This window comes from Kogia breviceps, chromosome 15 (genome assembly GCF_026419965.1).
Source record: "Kogia breviceps isolate mKogBre1 chromosome 15, mKogBre1 haplotype 1, whole genome shotgun sequence".
Taxonomy (NCBI): Eukaryota; Metazoa; Chordata; class Mammalia; order Artiodactyla; family Physeteridae; genus Kogia; species Kogia breviceps.
In genome coordinates, this window is record NC_081324.1 from 44328056 (window position 1) to 44347638 (window position 19583).

Genomic DNA, 19583 nt, shown 5'->3' on the forward strand with positions numbered 1-19583 from the left:
TCACATCAGAAGGGAACAAGGATCTTCTGTACAGATTTTATTACCTGACCCTTGTAGCTCTGCCAGACCATGTAGGTTGCCAGGAACACTGGAAATGGGACAAATCACTCTTTACGTCACTATTACATTTTATGTGAGAAGTGGATCAAAGACTGCAGTGGAAGGCTGCACGTGGGAACCAGAAGCTGAGCAAGTCTCCTTTACCAAACAGCTACAATGCTGCAAAGGGTCAGGGATGGAAATGGCTGGCTGGAGGACAGAGCCAGAAGCAGACAAAGCAGACGCTCCCTGGCTGCCTGACAAAATCTGGTTCCTAACAGATTCTGACTGCTGGACTTGTACGGATTGGCCCCAGAACTGCTCTCTTTGGTGGGTGGCTGAGTTTTTGGCTTCATCATCCATCCCAAGGCTTATCTCTGCAAGTTTTTTAAAGTTGAGACTGAGTGAGTCCAAGCAGCTGCCATCAAATTCATCAGCAATAAAACTGCAACAACCCAGGGAGCCGATGGGAGAACCAGGGGCACCCATTCCTTCGTTATCATAGATCAGCAAGCAATCGTTTGCTTTCTGGCCATCGTCTTCCTTGGCACAGGCAGATGCTTTCTAAAGGTGGAGAAAAGTGGAAAAAAATGAATCGTAAGAGACACAGTGGAAGAATGTAATATTATACCATTCTTAGAACTCAAGGTTTGATCAAGAATGTGTGATTTAGGTAATCCACAGAAGTAAGGGCATCCTCTGTATCAGCAATCTTGTGAGAGCCTGACCCGTAAATAGGGCCCATGCCACACCTCGGAATATTCCAAGAATCCTCATCCTAAACAAGCCCTTCCTGCCAGTCTCTCCTCACACACAGTGTCGGCCTTCATCTGCTCTACCAGGCTAGATGCCAGCACTTGCCAGTTCTGATACCGAAAGTGTAGGTGAGATCCATTCTAAAGATGCACCAACCAAGAGGCAAGCAACCTGCCTCCCAAAGTCCTCTCTGTTCTTGCACCCTTGTCCCATTTTGATTCTATGCTTCCTGACACTTCACCTAATCTGGGACCACAGCCCTTGTTCCCCCTTTTATGGTTGGGTTATTAATTCAATGGTTCTTCAACATTTTTGGACATGGACTCCTTGACAATGTGAAGAATACTATAACCCTCTCAGAAGAATGTTTGCAGATGTATTCTTTTTTTTTTTTTTTTTTTTTTTTTGCGGTATGCGGGCCTCTCACTGTTGTGGCCTCTCCCGTTGCGGAGCACAGGCTCCGGACGCACAGGCTCAGCGGCCATGGCTCACGGGCTTAGTTGCTCCGCGGCATGTGGGATCTTCCCGGACCAGGGCACGAACCCGCGTCTCCTGCATCGGCAGGCGGATTCTCAACCACTGCGCCACCAGGGAAGCCCTGCAGATGTATTCTGACATACTTCATGGTACTGGAAATAGAAAATAAGCTGCTTTGTATTCCTAAAGAGGATGCTGCTGATCTGAAATGCAAAAGGTTTTGCTTTCTGTTGTTATTCCAGTTGGAGGAATGAGGTGCCATATTCTCTCATCTTATGTCTACCGGCCCCTTCTTCCTTTTGACCAGTAGCCGGATTTTGGCAGCCATTTAGGTTATCTGTATTATTTTACAAGGAGCCTCCACTTTTTTTCCTTGTATTTCACCAAACTGCAAACAAACGAACTGTAAAACTGAAGTAGAGTCAAGTAGAAAGATCTCTAATGTAAACAAGATAACAAAGCCACAAAGTTTTCCACCAAATTACCTGAGAAAAGTAGACGTCTAGGAAGTTCATGTTTATTGCCCCTTCACCATAGTCCTTGTTGATTCCTTCCGTGGAATGCCTTGTTCTCATCGTTCCGGACTGTCCTGAGGAATAGTTGCTATATCCAGTGGCTGCTCCGAATTCTGCAGCGGCTCCAGATCCTGTAGCTCTTTCAAACTTGGTGTTCACTTTCATTTCCGAAGCTCCTTCCACCGCCGTCTTTCCAGCGTATGTATTTGTAAAAACTTCTAAAAACAGGAGAAAATTCGATAACATCTCATGCTGTGATTTGTTTTATTTTGTTTTGTTTTTTTTCCTGGTCTTTGATATCCATGAGCAGTTGCCAAGTAAAGCAAGTATGTGGGAGAAAATACAATTTTATGACTCGAGGTGATAAGAACATCCCGCAGTCTGTTATGTGAGAGTAACAGAGGAGGTGAGGACGTAACAGAGGATATTAGCAGATGAAATAGCTCTGAAAACATGCTAATTGAAAAAATATACAAAGGAAATAGATTTTCAGAGACAATGGCCAGAAATGGAAAAGTAAAAACAGAATATTCACCACACAGCAATGGAAAGCTTCTAATGCAATGCTTGTTTGTTTTCAGGAAAAAAGAAATTGTAATTAAGCTGTCATATTGGCTCAACATGGAAACCAAAGAGGAAACATACATAATGTAATCATGCAAATTAGCAGATGCTAATTTGGTGTCTTGGTGCTTAATGAAAATTTAATAAGCTGTGACTATTTTGCCTGTTACTTTTACATTACATTTTCATGGAAAGCTATTTTTTCTAGAGAATTCTGAATATAATTTTTGCTGTGTAATTCTAATGGGAGTAGCAGGTAAGGATTAAGGATTAAGGTAGCTGATAAAGACAGTTACATTTTTGGGGGAGAGTTTATGCAGATTTTTCAGGCTGGACATTTAAAAACAATCTACTGCTAATGGTTCTAGTTTACACCTTAGTTGTAGCATTGAGATAAGATGCATAAAATAGTCATTTGGTAAACCAAAGAAATAAATAATTTCACCTATATGACAAATAAGCGATCCTTGTCCCATTATGAGTAAATATAAGAATTGAACTCAAATCAGGATCCTGTTAGTTCTGGGGAAGGAAGAAGGGCAACAAGACCTAGGATGTGCACACGTGAGGCTTTAACTGCAAATATTACTAATGTTGATAGGCAAAGTTGGGTGGTGAGTACATAGTGTTTGTTATATTTTCCTTTACATTTTTCTATATGTGTGAAATTTTTGCTTATTAAAAAATTAATAATTGACCCCCTGAGAGCTCTACTTCAGTTTATTAAAGTTTGGAAAAGTATAACAAATCTTCAGCTAGTAAAAAGTGGTGACATCAGTGGACAAATGAACTTATTGAAGCCAGAGCTAGGTCACAGAATTGATTGATATACTAACAGTAAACCATTTCATTGAAACCCTATTTCAGGGGTAACATCTCTCAGTATGTGCACAAATATGCAAATTATTAAGAAAAGAATTTAGAACATTTCTTATTTTTCAATATTTCTTATTTAACCCATTATTGCTTTCAAAAATAAATTTTATGTTCACTTACCAGAATTTTCCATGAAATCAACTCCATTGGCAGGCACACAGATATTTGCAATTTCCTACAAACCATATGCAAAAAATAAATACATTTAAAAATTACCCAGATTTCACCAATATGAGTAAGATATGCAAATGGAGACATTACGAGAATTCCAAATTCTTCCAGGAGTAACCATTTTTATGATTTGACATGTGAAGAGCTAAGATCCTAAAAGGCTCCATTCATTTTAGTACTGACTCTCATGGGTCCTTGAGGGTCAGGAGTATCATTTTTAAACCCCATTACCTCTTTTTCTATATGAATATAAATCGAATTTTCTTCTGTATGATTGAAATAAATGTTTTACAAAGTGTATCCTCACCTTGTCTTCAGGTTGGGCTCCTTCGATTCCCCACTGACGAATTGTTCCTTCTGAACCATCAGGCACTGAGATGAATCCACCGGTCACTGCCCCGATAGGACCTGTCCCACAGTAACAGGTCAGCAGCATAAGGAGGGCCACTAGTATATAGGAAAACAAAATATCAGAACATTTGAATCACACGGAAACACTTTGACATGGCAATTGTCAGAAACATTACAAAGAAAATACAATATTTTTTAACGCTTATGGATAATCTAATAGAAAGCAAAATTAGTTTCTACAAAATAAAATTTGGCAAATTAAGCATACTAAAATTTCACATGATTATGAAACTGAAGGAGACAGATCAGATTATTCTTGAGACACATATATTGTTTTCTTAAAATAGGCACCGTTTGATGAATGATAAAGGTGGCCATTCAGTTCCTCAATCATTTTCCTTAATATATATTTTTTATTATTGCATTTATTCGTACATGTTGAGGCTATGTATATGGTGTCAAGTGAATACACACCTGAAGAGTCAAGATTTTAGGTGGGCATTATAGTGATTTGGTAATCTGGTCTCTAATGATCTCTTAGAGAATAGCCATTAACTTGCAAACTCCCTCAGCAACTAGAGTGATGATCTAATATCATTGCACTCTTAATTGTGACTTAAGAATTCTTAGCTTGGAGGGGCCTTCCTGCCTGGGTAATTACCATTCTTTCTGTGCATATCAGTCACATCTTAGCAATAAAGATTAACATCATTCTCAGGCCAATGGGCCAAGAGAGAAAGGAGGCACTTCTCAGTCTAGGTAGTCAGTGACCTGACCTCCACCTTTGGCTTGCTGAGGCCACCTGAATCCTAACGTTTGAATTCTGTTCACTTACTGGCAGCTTAGTGAGATATTTAAGAGTATATCACCTCTGGAGTCAGACTTCTAGGGTTTGAGTTTTGGTTCTACCATTCACCAGCTGGACAAATTATGTCATCTTTTCTTGCCTCCATTAACTGATCCAAAGAATGGGAGAATATATAGTATCTACCTCATAGATTGTTGTGAGGATTAAATGAGATAATATAGATAAAGGATGGTACTGAGTGCCATGAGGACTTGCCAGTATTGTTTGGATGGGCTACATCAGTTGTACAAATTAAGTCAGTTTTATATATTTTATATATATATAAATGAAAAAAATTAGGCCAAGTATATAAAATAAAATAAGTTGGACATAATACATTTTCTCAAAATTTAACATAATGTTCATATAAGTGATACTTCTAAAGGTTTTCTTTACCTATTGCCATTTTTAATTCTATGACTGTTAAATGTGTGGGAAGGGTTGAATATTATAAATGGACAAATTAGTTTTGAAAAGTGATGAATATATATCTGTATGGTCAGTATTTTTAGGTGGCCATAATAGTCTTTTAGAAATCTTGTTTATCATTGTGTGTGCAATATGTATTAGGTTTTTACATATGCATCCAGAGAAAGTTCCATCCTGCACAAAATTCAAGATATGACATTTTGCAAATGGTGATATTTCACATGAAGCAAATGTGATTGTGGGAATAATGGAGTATATTACCTCTGACTGTCATCCTGAGCCACAGTCCCAAATGTACAGTAGCCCAGAGGATATATGCATACCTCAAAATTCAACATTTCAAAATCAGACTTATCATTGCCACCCTACTTATCTGTGCTTCCTCTGATATTTTCAATTTCATTTAATGGTTTCAGTAGCAGCCAAATTCAGTGGTGCATCTGGACTTCTGTTCCACTCTTCTATCCATTTGTCTCCAGATCCTCTCCACGTACCCGCATCGTGCCTTGCACATCAATCCTTTCCTTTCCAGTCTTATGCCATGGCTCAAAACCTGGCCTCCATCATCCCTTGTGAACTATTACAATAACGTCCTAACTGTTCTTTCCTTTTTAATTTACAGCACACACTGTCCCAATGTTATCTTTCTAAAATACAAATATGATCGTGTTAGTCTTTTATTCAAATACTCTCAGCAACTCTCCTTTCCATGTGTGTGTAAGCTCTTTCAAACTAGCCCCAAAGCGTTCTCCAGTTTCATCTCCTTCACTCTCCACAATTTCCCCTTGCTTTAGCCTCCCAAGGCTGCGTGCTTCCTAAAACCTGCCAAGCATTTTCTGGCTTTGGCTCATGCTGTTACCATTTGGAAACACCTTTCCCTCTTTTTGTACTTGCTATATCATACTCATTTTCCAAGGCTCAAATGGATGATTCCCCTGAGTCTGTGAAACCTCTGCAATATTCCTAGTGTTCACTTTTATTTTATATTATATTATTATATATATTAGAGCTTTATCATGGTATATGTTTTCTATAGAGTTAGACATGCATAAATCTACTACTACATGAAAACCAGAATCAAGTTCCCTTTCTTGGAAGGTACCATAAAGACTCATATATAGGTACTTGAAAAATTTTCGGTTTTGAAATTGACTAATCATGACATTGGAAAATTGAAACTCTGAGTGTCAGTTTCAGCTATTAAATGAAATGATGCATGATAACTTTAGAATAGTAAACACTTAAGGGGAAAGAGGAAGGAGAATATATGGCATGTGTAAGAGGCCACTAAATGTATGGATAGCAATTTATTTTTTTAAAAGAGATCTGAATAAATATGGCAAATATTAATATCTGTTATGTCTGAGTGATGGTTATATGTTATATGATTATATGTGTGCAATATTAATATCTGTTAAGTCTGAGTTGTGGTTATATTTGTGCTTGTCATGGCAATTTTCTGTTCTTCTTTGTGGTTTAAAAATATCTCATAAATTAAAAAAATTAAATTAAGAGGTTGAATGATCATTTTAACTCTAAAAGTCTATGGTTCTATAATAAATTAGGGAAGTGACTGTGAATTTATCAAGGATTTCTTTTTTTTATACTATAAGAATTTGCCATGAAGTTGTTTTAAATAGAGACTTGTTACATTCAAAATACTAATTGATTCACACGATTTTAAGTGTAACTTTTGGAAACCTACCTATTAAAAAATAAATTTTAGTTTTATTGAAAAATAATACATGTATGTAATTTCCCTCAATGTGTTCAATAAACTTAATATATTAAGTATGATAGCCTTACAGGAGTATATTTTCAGGTAGAAAGCTATTCTGAGGAAATTCTAGATTAAGCAATAACTTCTCAGAGTCTGTGATATATTTATGTGCATTGTAAAGCTTATGATATCTTATATATTTTCCCTAAATTTATTTGGTCAGGGTTCTATTTTATTTTAGAATTTCATGAGATTTGTATACGAAAAAGACGTTTTAGAAAGTGCCACACTCATGGATAAAGTCATTATTTTGACCATGAACATCGTGGCCAGTGTGTAGACTCTTCATGCTTCATTTTTTTCCTTCTTGAGTCTCTCCTGCTGTTTTCTATATGCCTAACATATACGACATGCTTTTCTGTATTATAAATACAGATTGTTGGCAGATGACGTGTTAGCTTTAAACATTTCTGATTTTTCCTGAAAATGCCATTTCCCCCCAGCTTTTCCTCTAAAACCACTGCAGAAATACATTGTCCATGCAGCGGGAAGTCCTCTGCATGTGCTGACACCCAGTGCAAGCAGGATGATGTTGCAGCATACTCACACAGCAGCAGCAAAAGACCAAGGAGCAGCAGGCCGATGGCGGCAGGCCCCAGCCTCCCAGACCCCCTGCCAATCGGGGGCCTATGGGTTGGGGTCGGGTTTGAAGCTCTACAGGTGTCACTGTTGTCACACTGACAGACTTCCAGAGTCAAGCTCTCCGGGGTCTTGCACCACCTGCCCTTGTTGTCCGTGACGACCAGGGAGATTCTGTACACACCGGGATATACCTGCTGCACGCCTTGTAGGATTGTGGAGGTGGCTGAAGGGAAACAACCAAACAAATCAGCAGTAGGACAAGGCGTATCTTGCTCCTTGCTCTGAAAACTACGTTTTTTTTTTTTTTCCTTTTTGGTGAACAGAACCAGAGTTGCCATAGACATCACTGTCACAAATAGTAGGGTGAGGCTTGAGCAGATATGAGGGCTCTCGGAGATCAGTGTACGTATGGGGCTGTACTTCCTCCTTGTCCTCCTGTCTGCCCCAGATGGGCCCATTATTCTCCCCTGTGAAAACTCAGTCCTATCTGGATTTTCCCCCCAAAGAGGAGGAGAGATGGGCATCATTTAAATCCCAGGCCTCCTTCTTCTGGGACTTAACCACTCTTCTGTACGTCCTCACCAACCCCTGGACCCTGGTGTAGACCTCTGATTGTATCCCTTCTGCCTCAATCCATGCTTTTGGGCCTGACTTCTCAAGACTGAGTTTCTGCTTTGGTGGCTGCTACTTCAGCTTCTCCTGTCAGTGTTCGCCCCATGAGCCTAATGCCAGTTGTGTGGGATTCCCTGCGGTGAAGGCCTGTTGCTTTTCTGACTCATGAGCAATGATCATTCTCCATTCTTCATTGCTATGCTATCCCTTCCTAAGTGGGCTCCAGCAGCGGCTCTCATAAAGCTGTAGGGTTGTATCCCTTGAATCATTCTTGACCCCATCATGCTCCTTGACATTGTGCCTGATCCACCTAGTCCAACCACTGCTACCTTGCCTGCCCTCACCCACACAGGTGTGTCTAGTGCCAGGTCCTGTCTCTCTATAATGTTTCTTTTGTAGCCTTTTCACTGAACATGTGTCTGGTAAACCCATTTGGCTACATGCACAATTTGGAGCTAGATCCCTACACCAGGATCAGTAAGACCCCAGGAAAGAAGGCCACGGAGAACAAGATGCCTTTGGTGACTCTAGCAATGGCAGATCCCTATGACTAGGGTACCACAGAGTAAGCACATTCATGAAAGGAAGCAAGATTAGTTCAGAAAAGAGCTAGAGATAAGTGAGTTCATTTACAAAGGATTTGAAGTGGCCTGCTGGTCATTATAAAATCCTAAAAGGGAGAAGATTCTTATTGTCTAATGGCTTTTTCTGTGAGACTCTTGAAAAACAGAGGAAATGTGAAATTAGCATGATAAAGGTTAGGAGAAAAGGAAGGATGGATTAGCTCTTGCCCATTGGCTAATAGGTTTACAAATTTCAGTCCACCGTGCTCTCAAGATTCCTGACTAGTGACTGACTAGTGACAGCCTTGAGCAGGCTGACCCCTCCAGTGCTTCATGTCTGTTGACAGCCTGCAGACACGAAGGCTGTATTTAGAAACCTAAACAGCTCTGCAGTAAAATAGGTGCCTGACTATAATGTTTTTATTTTTATTTTTTTGGGGTGCTGTGGAGGTACAGATAAAAAATTTAAAATACAAAGATATCCAAAAATTGGAGCCCACATGAAGAGCAGAAAATATTAAATAGTGCTAATATTATATTATATCATCCCTTTTCTTTCCTGAAGAGAGAAGAAATTCATGAGGCTAGGACCTCATCTTCTTTACAAAGAATTTTAAAAACTACTCTTGGAAAGGAACTGCTCCCAAATGAACTCTCTCTTAACCTTCTGGAAATATAAAGAAGCAGCAACTTTCATTTGTGGAAGCAGCTTTACAAGTACTCACCATTAAATCTTGTGATCTTCCACACTGGCCGTTTCATAGTTTGCTCCTCCAGTGAAAATGTGTAGGGGCCAGTATAGTCATCCCTGTTCTTTACTGTAGCTTTGACAACCACGGAAGGTGATGAACTACAGATTGTTTCCTTTTCCAGGACAATTGTTGGACAATTTTCATTAAAATCAGGTAGTTGGACGTATATGGTGCCTGTAGAAGTTTTACCTGTTTTTTCTATAAGAATAACATTTTCGAGTTAGAGAAATGTACAGAACAAGTTGTACAAAAAATAACTAAATAAATAAAACTTTAAAATTTCTCTCACATGCAGCCAGATTAGCGTATCTACTCATGAGAAACTGTATTCGTTATTCACACAAGTAAAAAGATGCCACCCAATTTCCATACCTTGCTGAGAGCAAATTTAAATTTGTCAACTTGGCAGATGTCTTGATTAGAAGCATGGCTATTAATTTAATATGCTTGGAACCAAGACCTATAAGGTGATAAATTCACTGATTACGAATGAAATCAACATAAAAATAATAGTTTTCTTAAATGTATCCTACTGCACGAGCCCAGACTGTGTGAAAGATGTTTGCTTCTAAAGCTTGAGCCAAAGTATTTGGAATAAACTATGATTTATTTTTATTACCCAAAATATAAAGTTTATTGAAGAAAACTTTTTTAATGTTGACAATCAGAAACAATAAAATAAAAATCCCTCAGTGGTGGGATTATGAATTATTTCTGTTGTTTCCCTTAGTGCTTTTTTCTGTTTTCCCAGATAATATGATTTTGGGTGTTTATTCTTTTGTTTTATTTTTATGTTTGCTGATCGCCTTGAGCATAAATTAATTTTACACTTATGGAAACACACATAGTAAGTGAATATTATTTTAAAAACATTTCAAAAGATTTTTATTGTTCAATGATATAAGTGCTTGAGGTCTCTATAAGTAACTCACTCTGTGTTTAAGTAACTCACAAAGGCACCTCACATTTGAGCTGAGCTTCCCTGATAGGTTCTGTCTCAATCTTTATCCACCTTCTCAAACCCAGAAATTCCTGCCCCAACAGCCAACAACAGGACCAAACACAGAATTCACTGGTCCAACAAACTCCAGTGAGAAGCTGGGATGCTCAGTCTTCTCCTGGATTTAGCCACCTCAGACTTGAGACCCAGGGCCCCTAAGATAGTTAACTTCATCTAATGATAAAGGTAATATGTTAATAATCACAATCATCTATACATCAAGAAATGCCAGTTGGAATAACATTTCTCTAAAAATGAAATATTTTTTCTTACCATCTACAGCCAGAACATCAGCTGTGATTGTCTTGTTAACCATGAAAGTAGCATCCCAATAAATGTTTTTGGCAAATTTGATTTGAGCAGTTTTTGAATCAATAATTAGCAAATCACCATCATTACGTCCCAAGATGTATCTGTTTTGTAGTAGAAAACAACAATAGGTTTTTTTTTCAGACATGGAATGTTACCTATTTAATGAAAATGACTCATTAATATTTAATATATTTATACTTAATATAAGACTATGAAATATACTTTTATAAAAGCAGCAGAAGCTTAACATATTAGCACAGACAAGCAGTATTTCATAATCCTTAAGTATATGTTAGCCTGGTTTTTCAATTTTCTGCTCTGCTCAGTAAAATGACTGTGTCCTTGTTCTTTTTTTTTTTTTTCATTTTTATTACTAGGGGCATAGAAGCCTCTAGCAGTATTCTTTTTTTTTTTAACCCCCACATTTGTTTATTTATTTATTTTTGGCTGTGTTGGGTTTTCATTTCTGTGCAAGGGCTTTCTCTAGTTGTGGCAAGCGGGGAAGTCCCTGTGTCCTTGTTCTTCATACTGCAGCAGCTACTTTGCATGGTGCTCTACTATTTTAGGCATATGTGTCTTGTGTGTGCTGTTCTATCTGACTGCACCACGGTCTTCTGGTGAAATTCTACTCTCTTTTAAGGCTCAACTGAAAGTCTCCATGAAACTTTTTTCTGATCTCTCTAGACAGGCTAAGTCATTCTTTTCTTAGTTTCCACTTTAACTTATGCTTATGCTACCTTTGCTCATAGCATGCCTCTTCTTGAGTTATATGGTTCCTTGAGTTGGCTGCCTTTGTGTCTCTTTGTATCCTTGGCACAGAATAGTTTAGATGTTATTTTGTAATAGTTTATAAATTAAAACTATTCAAGGTAAACAACAAGTTCCTACTGTATAGCACAGGGAATTATGTTCAATATCCTGTGATAAACCATAATGGAAAAGAATATGAAAAAGATTGTATATGTATAACTGAGTTGCTCTGCTGTACAGAAGAAATTAACACAACGTTGTAAATCAACTAAACTTCAATAAAATAAAAAAAATTCAAGGAATAATAAAATATTAAAATAAAATCTCACTTGACAAATGAGGCAGCTTTGCCAGTGTCTTCATCAATGGCTTGATATGATCCCAGGATATAATTGATCAGGTTTTTACCTGTTATGCCTTTTGGGATAATAAATGTCTTGGAAGGAGGATGGAATATAATTCCTTCCCTCATATTTTTTACTTGGATTCTGAGTGGGATTGACTGGACTGTATATTGAGAGATTATTGACTTGTGAAATTCAGCTTTGTTTTTGACGGCGATATGAAGTTGAAAACTTTGTCGTTGTTCATAATCTAGAGACTAGAGTAAAAATAAAATTAGAAGGAAAGAGGAGTCACAAAAATATGATCTGGAAAGAGGACAAGAGAGCTCTATGTTGTGTGCTATGAATGAATCCTTTATTTCTATACAGCGAAACGGTTTCACAGATCATTGCAATGCTGTGATGAGAATCCTTTAGAATTTGTAACTCATGAAACCTCAGTTTGGTAACGGATACTTACAAAGCAGAGTACTTCTTTTTAGACTAACAAAACACCTTTATAGTTTCTTCAGGCTGTGTGGTACAGTGGAAAGAATCAAAATTTTCTGTGGTAATGTGGTTTGAACCCTGATTCTGCTACTTAATAGCTGTGTGACTCAGGGCACAATATTTACTATCTCTTATCCTCAACTTTTTGCTACTGGTAAAAAAACCCGTACCTCATCAAATTGTTGTAAGGACTGAACTAATTAAGGCCCATAATACATTCCTGTAAATGGCAGCTACGTCCATTCACAGAATAGTTATTGGATTCCTCTGCAATAATATCCTTTCTGGCTTTAAAAATTCCCTGTTGGCAAAGATAAATTATCTTAATAAACTTGCTTAGGGCTTCCCTGGTGGCGCAGTGATTGAGAATCCGCCTGCTGTTGCAGGGGACACGGGTTCGTCCCCCGGTCCGGGAAGATCCCACGTGCCGCGGAGCGTCTGGGCCCGTGAGCCATGGCCGCTGAGCCTGCGCGTCCGGAGACTGTGCTCCGCAATGGGAGAGGCCACAACAGTGAGAGGCCTGCGTACCGCAAAAAAAACAAAAAACAAAAAACTTGGTTGGCAAATAGGCCTCTGCAAAGTGGTGAGTGGGTGGGCCACCGACTCTTCATAGAACCATTTTCAGATAGTCCTGTGTGTCACCTATTTGTTTGACCCTGTTATTGAGCGGCCCAAATCAAGGCCTGAGGTATCCCAGGATAGCTTTTTCCATTCACTAGTAAATTTTTTAAGGGTGATGGGATAAGGAAATGTTCATTTTGGTTACATTTGTGTATAAATGAAAATAATTAAGGTATGAGATCTGGATTTGAGTTTTAACTTTGCAATGACTGGTTTTGTGGGCTCAAGTGCTTCCTAGTGGAGAAGAAGAGAACGATGCTTAAGTAGGTAATTATAATATAAGGGGTAATTGACAAAAGAGATTACAGAGTCTGCGTGTGAAAGCAAGTGAAGACCTATACTTGAGAAAGTCAGGAAAGGCTTCCGAGAGGTTTTCATGTAAGCAGAGTGATTCAGGGTGAGGAGGAGTTATTCAGGCAGAGTGAAAGCACTTGCAAATACCAGAGTTACAGAAGGTGATAGGGAGATGACTGCTGAGAGGCCTTGGATGCAATCCTGAGGGAGTTGAAGGTCATCTCAAAGGCCAGCAGGTGGTCATCACCCTGGCTGCATATTAAGAGTCCCCTGAGGAGCCTTTAAGAACCGCCTGCTGCCTGGCCTTCCCTGCAGACCAACTGAACCTGTAGTTCCTAACTTGCCACAGGCTGGGAGAAGCTGCAGGTGATTCACATGGACAATCTTGATTGAGGACCATTTTCACAGCCAATGGAGAACAAGGAAAGTTTTTAAAGAGGAGAGTAACTGGTCCAAATTGGCTTTAAGAAAAATGTGGTCGAAGGAGAATGAAGGGAGTTATACACAGGAGGTAGGTACGTCAATCAGGAAGGGAGGGAACAAGGCTGAGAAGATCACAGGCTGTGAGAAGGAAGACCAGGGCTAGACTTTAAGGGCAGTTTCTAGGGCAGAATTTGATGTCTGGCTCTAGGTGGTGAGAAAATGCCACGATTGAAGGAGAAGGCCCAGGTTTCTAGTTTGGGAGACTGGATGACACCAACACAGAAGACTGGGAATATCTCATTCCTAGGCATTGTTGGGAGTTTATAACAAAACCCTTGCAACTGAGGATGGCTGTAACCCACTCTGAAAAGCAGAGTAATAGCAACCACTTATGTGGCTTCCAACAATCTAGAATTCCAGGGATCTCCCTGTTAAGGAATATTATGGATCTGTCATTCTACTGGAGTCACAGAATTAAAGAGAAAAGCTCCCATATAGTCCAACGTTCTATGGCAAGGAATGTCCTGAAATAGTGGTAATATTTTTCTAGTGTATACAATATCCAGGCATAAATAGCCTTATGTTATTTCAGATGAAGGTTCTATTGTAGCCAAGCCTGTTAAATTGAAGTGTTATTCAATTATTTATTTTTTATTTTGTAGATTTAGTTTTTACATTTCCATTTTCTAGAAAAAGTTGCATTTTTTTTCCCCTCTGAGGACCGTAGCTAATCCATTTAAAGTAAGTTGACAAATTCACAAGCAACTATTCCATGTATTCTTGTCTGTTCTCGAGTTTAAGTCAGGAAGTGTGTTTTACTTTCTTGTGCATAAAACAGGCACACCGATAAATATATGTATATTAGTGTGTTTGTATTTCTATAGAAAGTGTGATAGCTTGGAAGGAAACAAATCAGCATGTTAAGAGAATTTCCTTAGGTAATGGGGCTATGTGTGTCTTCAAAATTCTATCTACTTTTATGTGTTTTTTACGTTTTTTATAAAGAAGTGGTATTATTATTCATAAGTGAATAAAGTTTATTTATGACAGTTTTGGTTAAAATATAGTAATAGTTTTGGTTAATACAGAACATTTTACCCACTGAAGGGAAATCAGGCCTTACCTTAACCACCTTCAAGATGCCTTCGTTAGTTGTGGGATCAGTTTGTATTTCAAACCAGTTCCCATCATTTCCAGAGGTAAAGAAATACACTGCAAGCCAATTATCTGTGAACTCTTCATCCAAATCTATTACTTGAAATCGAAGCAAGTCAGAACTTAAAGTGTTTTCCTTGATACTTGCTGAATACTAAAAACAAAAAGCAAAATTTAAGACTCACTGGCAGGTTTTATCTAAATGAATTATTTTCATTCTGAATGGCATTAATCATTAATTCTCTAATTGTGTATTGCCTCCTTGCTGGTTACTGAATTCTTATATTTTACAATAGCTTATTTTAAAAGAAAAGTGCAGAGAGCTTAAATAAAAGCCAGCAAGCAGGCAAATCCTGGATTAGGATGGCAAGGTATAACATTAAAAAATATATAATTATTTTTCAAGGAATGAAAGGCACACCTGCAATTCTTTGAACTTTGGGATATTATCGTTGACATCTTTCACTTTAATGTAACATTCACATTGTGTTGCTAGTCCTTCTCCATCTCTGTCTGCACCACTCACAACCAGATGATACTTGCTAACTTGCTAAATTTGGAGAAAAATAAAGAAAAAGTGATTAATCTCTAGTGCCAGAGATACGAATGACAACTACTTGCTTCCTATGGGAAGGAGGTGAAAATATTCAAGTTCATGGTTCATTCTCTAGAAGGACCACACGCAGTGTTCATTGTCCATCATAGAGGAGGTATGTGGGGCTCTGGATGGTTGGGTGGAAGTCTTTATGAGGCTAGTACAGGTTTTCTCTGAGCTTCTTAGGGCAGGATAGTACACTTAGAGCAAAAACGGACAGTGAGGATGGTGGGATGTTTATCGGAGGGAAACTCACAGAGCTTCCCTGCTGGTCTGTTTGGAAAGTCACTTGTATAAAGGTTATACAGAGTCTGATGGGGTAGTGTGCATTGATGGAGATGTGGTGGTAGGACAGTGGAGCAGAGAGAGGAAGGGGATTCTTTAGGATTCCGGAAGTAGGGGTAAATTTGAAAGAAGTCAGGAGAAAAAAGCATGACACTAGAGAAGGCTCTACTCCAGATAGAAATTTCTCCCTCCATCTAAGAAATTTCCTTCTCCTCCATCATATTAGGGATTAACCCCAGTTCAGTCTCTGTTGTGCATGCACTGCCTTCCCTTACTCCCTTGCTTTAACTCCCATGGATGTGCTGATACTTGTTTCCTTAGGTACAATGGATTGCTCAGGTCTCAGGTACACATCCCACCCCAGCAGAATCACACTAGGATGCAGAGTTTCCCTAGATTGGGCCAAGTGAGTCCTGGGAACCTCTATTCCTTTCCTCCTTTCATTCTCAGGTAGAAAGGAGTCACCTCTCTTAGCGTTCTTACAACCGAATCCTGAGTTATTGAATACTCCCCAGTGCCTTGCTTTACCTCTCGATCAAGTGAATTGGTCACAGTGTAGACTTCCCCGGTGTTTCTGCTTAGGAGGAACATGGGTGTGCCTGCAGGTTCCTGAGTGATAATTTTGAAGGCAATTTTAGAGTTCAAGTGGTTTGGTGCATCTGCATCTGTGGCATTTAGGATCATCACCAGTGTGTCTAGGAATACGGAAGAAGTTTATTAAAGAATATGTAAAGATTGACATTATGTTCACATGAAATGTTCAGCCCAGTTTCAAACTGATCTTTGTCTTTTAAAATTTTAAAACTAGAGGGCTTCCCGGTGGCACGGTGGTTGGGAATATGCCTGCCAATGCAGGGGACATGGGTTCGAGCCCTGGTCTGGGAAGATCCCACCTGCCGCGGTGCAACGAAGCCCGTGGTGCCACAACTGCTGAGCCTGCGCTCTAGAGCCCGCGAGCCACAACTACTGAAGCCCGCACGCCTAGAACCTGTGCTCCGCAAGAGAGAAGGCACCGCAAGGAGAAGCCCACGCACCACAAGCTGCTCTTCGCAACTAGAGACAGCCCGTGCTTAGCAACAAAGACCCAACGCGGCCAAAATTAAATAAATAAAATAAATCTAATTTAAAAAAAAAAATCTTAAAACTATCTGTGTGGGGCTCCCCTGGTGGCACAGTTGTTGAGAATCCGCCTGCCAGTGCAGGGGACATGGGTTCGAGCCCTGGTCCGGGAAGATCCCACATGCCGCGGAGCAACTAGGCCCGTGAGCCACAGATACTGAACCTGCGTGTCTGGAGCCTGTGCTCCACAACAAGAGAGGCCGCGATAGCGAGAGGCCTGCGCACCCCGCTTGCCGCAACTAGAGAAAGCCCTCGCACAGAAATGAAGACCCAACACAGCCAAAAATAAATAAATAAATAAATTTAAAAAAAACCCACAAAACTGTCTGTGTGCTAAAAAAATATTACATGTCACTTGCAATATCTCTTACTCTCTCTCTCAATCAGGTGAGCTGGGCTGCCTTCCGTAAAAATCCTCCACTTCTCACTAAGCCTTGGTTGGTTGTGTTGAGGTTGGGACTATTTTCTCTTTATTTTTTCCCTTGCTGGATGGCCTTATAATTCTCCCACCCCCCCATTATCCAAGTAATGAGTGTATCTCTGTCCCTTATAATCTAAAAAAGCCCAGCTGATGCATCCAGGTTGCCTAAAGCCACCTCCTTAGCTTTGTGGCTAGGATAAGCTTTGACTTGATAACACAATCACAACTTGGAAATACAGTACACTGGCAGTGGACAAGTAGCTCAACCACAAATATTAGAAAGGAAGACTCAGGTTATCTTGACAAGTTTTTCTTCAAAACTACTGATGAAACTAAGAGAATAAATTAGCTTGTAAAAATGATGTACTATAGTGATACTTGTATCTGAAAAAAAAATTAAAAATGGTAGTTACTGCAAAAGACTTACTTGAATCACTATTTTCTTCAATTTCACCCATGAACATACTTTGTGAGAACACTGGAACATTGTCATTTATATCTAAAATTTTGACTGTTAGTATAAGCGGTTTCTCTACATCTTGTCCCAGGGCATTGAGAGCACGACAGGTAATCTAGAAGAGGAGGGGAAATGTTAATTAACATTCTGCAAACTTTAGTTTGCCTACTATTAAAACTTGTAGAGATAAGGCCTCTCCTGGCATGTACAGTGCTTTTGTGCAAAGAGGAAAAGTATTTCCCCAGAGAGGAGACAAAGCAGGAAAAAATGCCAACTCTGGGTGTACCAGTTGGGCAAATTGCCCCTTCCTGCAGTCTGGTACGTGTCTTCTGGCAGCATGAAGCTCTTGGCAAGCAGCGTGCTGGAGTTGAGCGCTCATGCACCCTCCTGGAGTATTCCTTCAGGGGCACAACCATAAGGGGAGGCTCTTTGTTTTATTTTATTTTTTAAATTTTTTGGCCATGCCGCGTGACATGCAGGATCTTATTTCCCCAACCAGGGATCAAACCTGCGCCCCCTGCAGAGGAAGCGGAGTCTTAACCACTGGACCGCCAGGGAAGTCCATGGGAGGCTCTTTGTAGAGGGACTAATATTGTTATTTGTTGGTGGGTGGATTCATGCACTGTTGTCTCTTCTAAATTAACCTTCTAAAGCCACTGTGCACGAGGGGAAGGGTGGCCGATATCGAGGACACAAACTTACCTGGAAGCTTGGGGTTACCTCACGATCAACTATGGCTGTTATGTTAATTTCTCCAGTGTTTGTGTCAACAATGAAGATTCCAAAAGGGGGCTGATCAATTCCTATTCCAGAAATGTGGTAGGTAATTTTCTGGGTTCTTCCGAATTCTGAAGTAATCTGTAGCCCATAATACCCAAAATGTTAAGGTGATCATCACTCAGGCCTATTCCTTCCCCTCCTCTCTTCCATACTCTCAAGTCATCTATTCATTTTATTCACACTTTCTTGACACTGTGCTGTTTACTTTTTTGCCTTGATAGATAGTAGGAATGTGAAATAAATTCAAATTTTTGCTTCTGTTGACCACTATGGACCAATGTGTCGTTAATCATTCTGGCTTTAGAATATTTGCTCAGATTGTGGTCACCATGGTGATGTTAAAAAAGTTGAGAGAAAGTCAAGGACACTTAATATTGACAAGGCTACTTCTGAATGCTCCCTTCCTTCACAGCTAACATTAAAAAAACAAAAAAGACATTTATTTTAGTTTAAAAAGGTGGAGCTGGAGAAAAAAAGGGAAAGGGATTATATAGTAAGTGTTAATATTAGAATGCATTGCTTTTATTATTATTTTTTAAACTTTTTAATAGGGAAAACTTCAAATATATTATAAAGTTAGAAGAGTATAATGAACCTGATATATCTCATCACCCAGCTTCAACAATTCTGAATACATGGCCAATGCAATGTTGACTCTCAACCATCTTTAATTATCTTATTGCTGTGTATTGGTATGGTATGATTTCAAATCCACTTAAAAAAAAATCTAAGAATAAAGTTGTTTTGTTCTAAGAGTGAAGTTGCTTATTTTGCGGAAGCTGTGTCAGTATGTCGTCATGGACATCTGTGGCTGTCAATAAACACTCAGTAGCTCAACTATTGGGAAGCAGTGTTGGGGGCTTATTGATACGAACATGTGGAGCAGCCATTATGGCTGGGGGACATTTAAGCTTTAAATATCAAGAGATTATGAGGCCCTCTTAAGAGTGTTCAGTCTGGGCAAGGCAACTCTTTGCTGATCTAAATAGCTCTCTTGAAGACCTTGGGACATTATTAGCTCCTGCTTGGGCAAGGCAGCTCTTTGCCTGGCAGTGGTGAAAACCACGATCTTGCTTGCCAGTACCACTGCCTCTGTTCCCTAGTAACGTGCTCTAGTGATAAGGGACTTGTGCTTTTGCACTGGACATCAGCTTGTGGTTGACTAAACTGACTCTCCTAAGAACCAACTCACAGAAAAGTACAACTCAACTACATTTGTATTCT

General features: G+C 39.3%; 1 protein-coding gene across 1 annotated transcript in view; it reads right to left on the reverse strand.

The window, feature by feature from the left end:
* Window positions 1–19583, reverse strand: part of DSG3 (desmoglein 3) — a 28162-nt gene continuing 8579 nt past the window's right edge. Inside the window, 13 exon segments of the mRNA XM_059040266.2 lie at window positions 1–603; window positions 1758–2005; window positions 3348–3402; window positions 3706–3845; window positions 7353–7610; window positions 9288–9512; window positions 10588–10727; window positions 11706–11977; window positions 14671–14856; window positions 15124–15252; window positions 16111–16277; window positions 17550–17694; window positions 18282–18437. Coding sequence (XP_058896249.2) covers window positions 1–603; window positions 1758–2005; window positions 3348–3402; window positions 3706–3845; window positions 7353–7610; window positions 9288–9512; window positions 10588–10727; window positions 11706–11977; window positions 14671–14856; window positions 15124–15252; window positions 16111–16277; window positions 17550–17694; window positions 18282–18437 — 2724 coding nt within the window.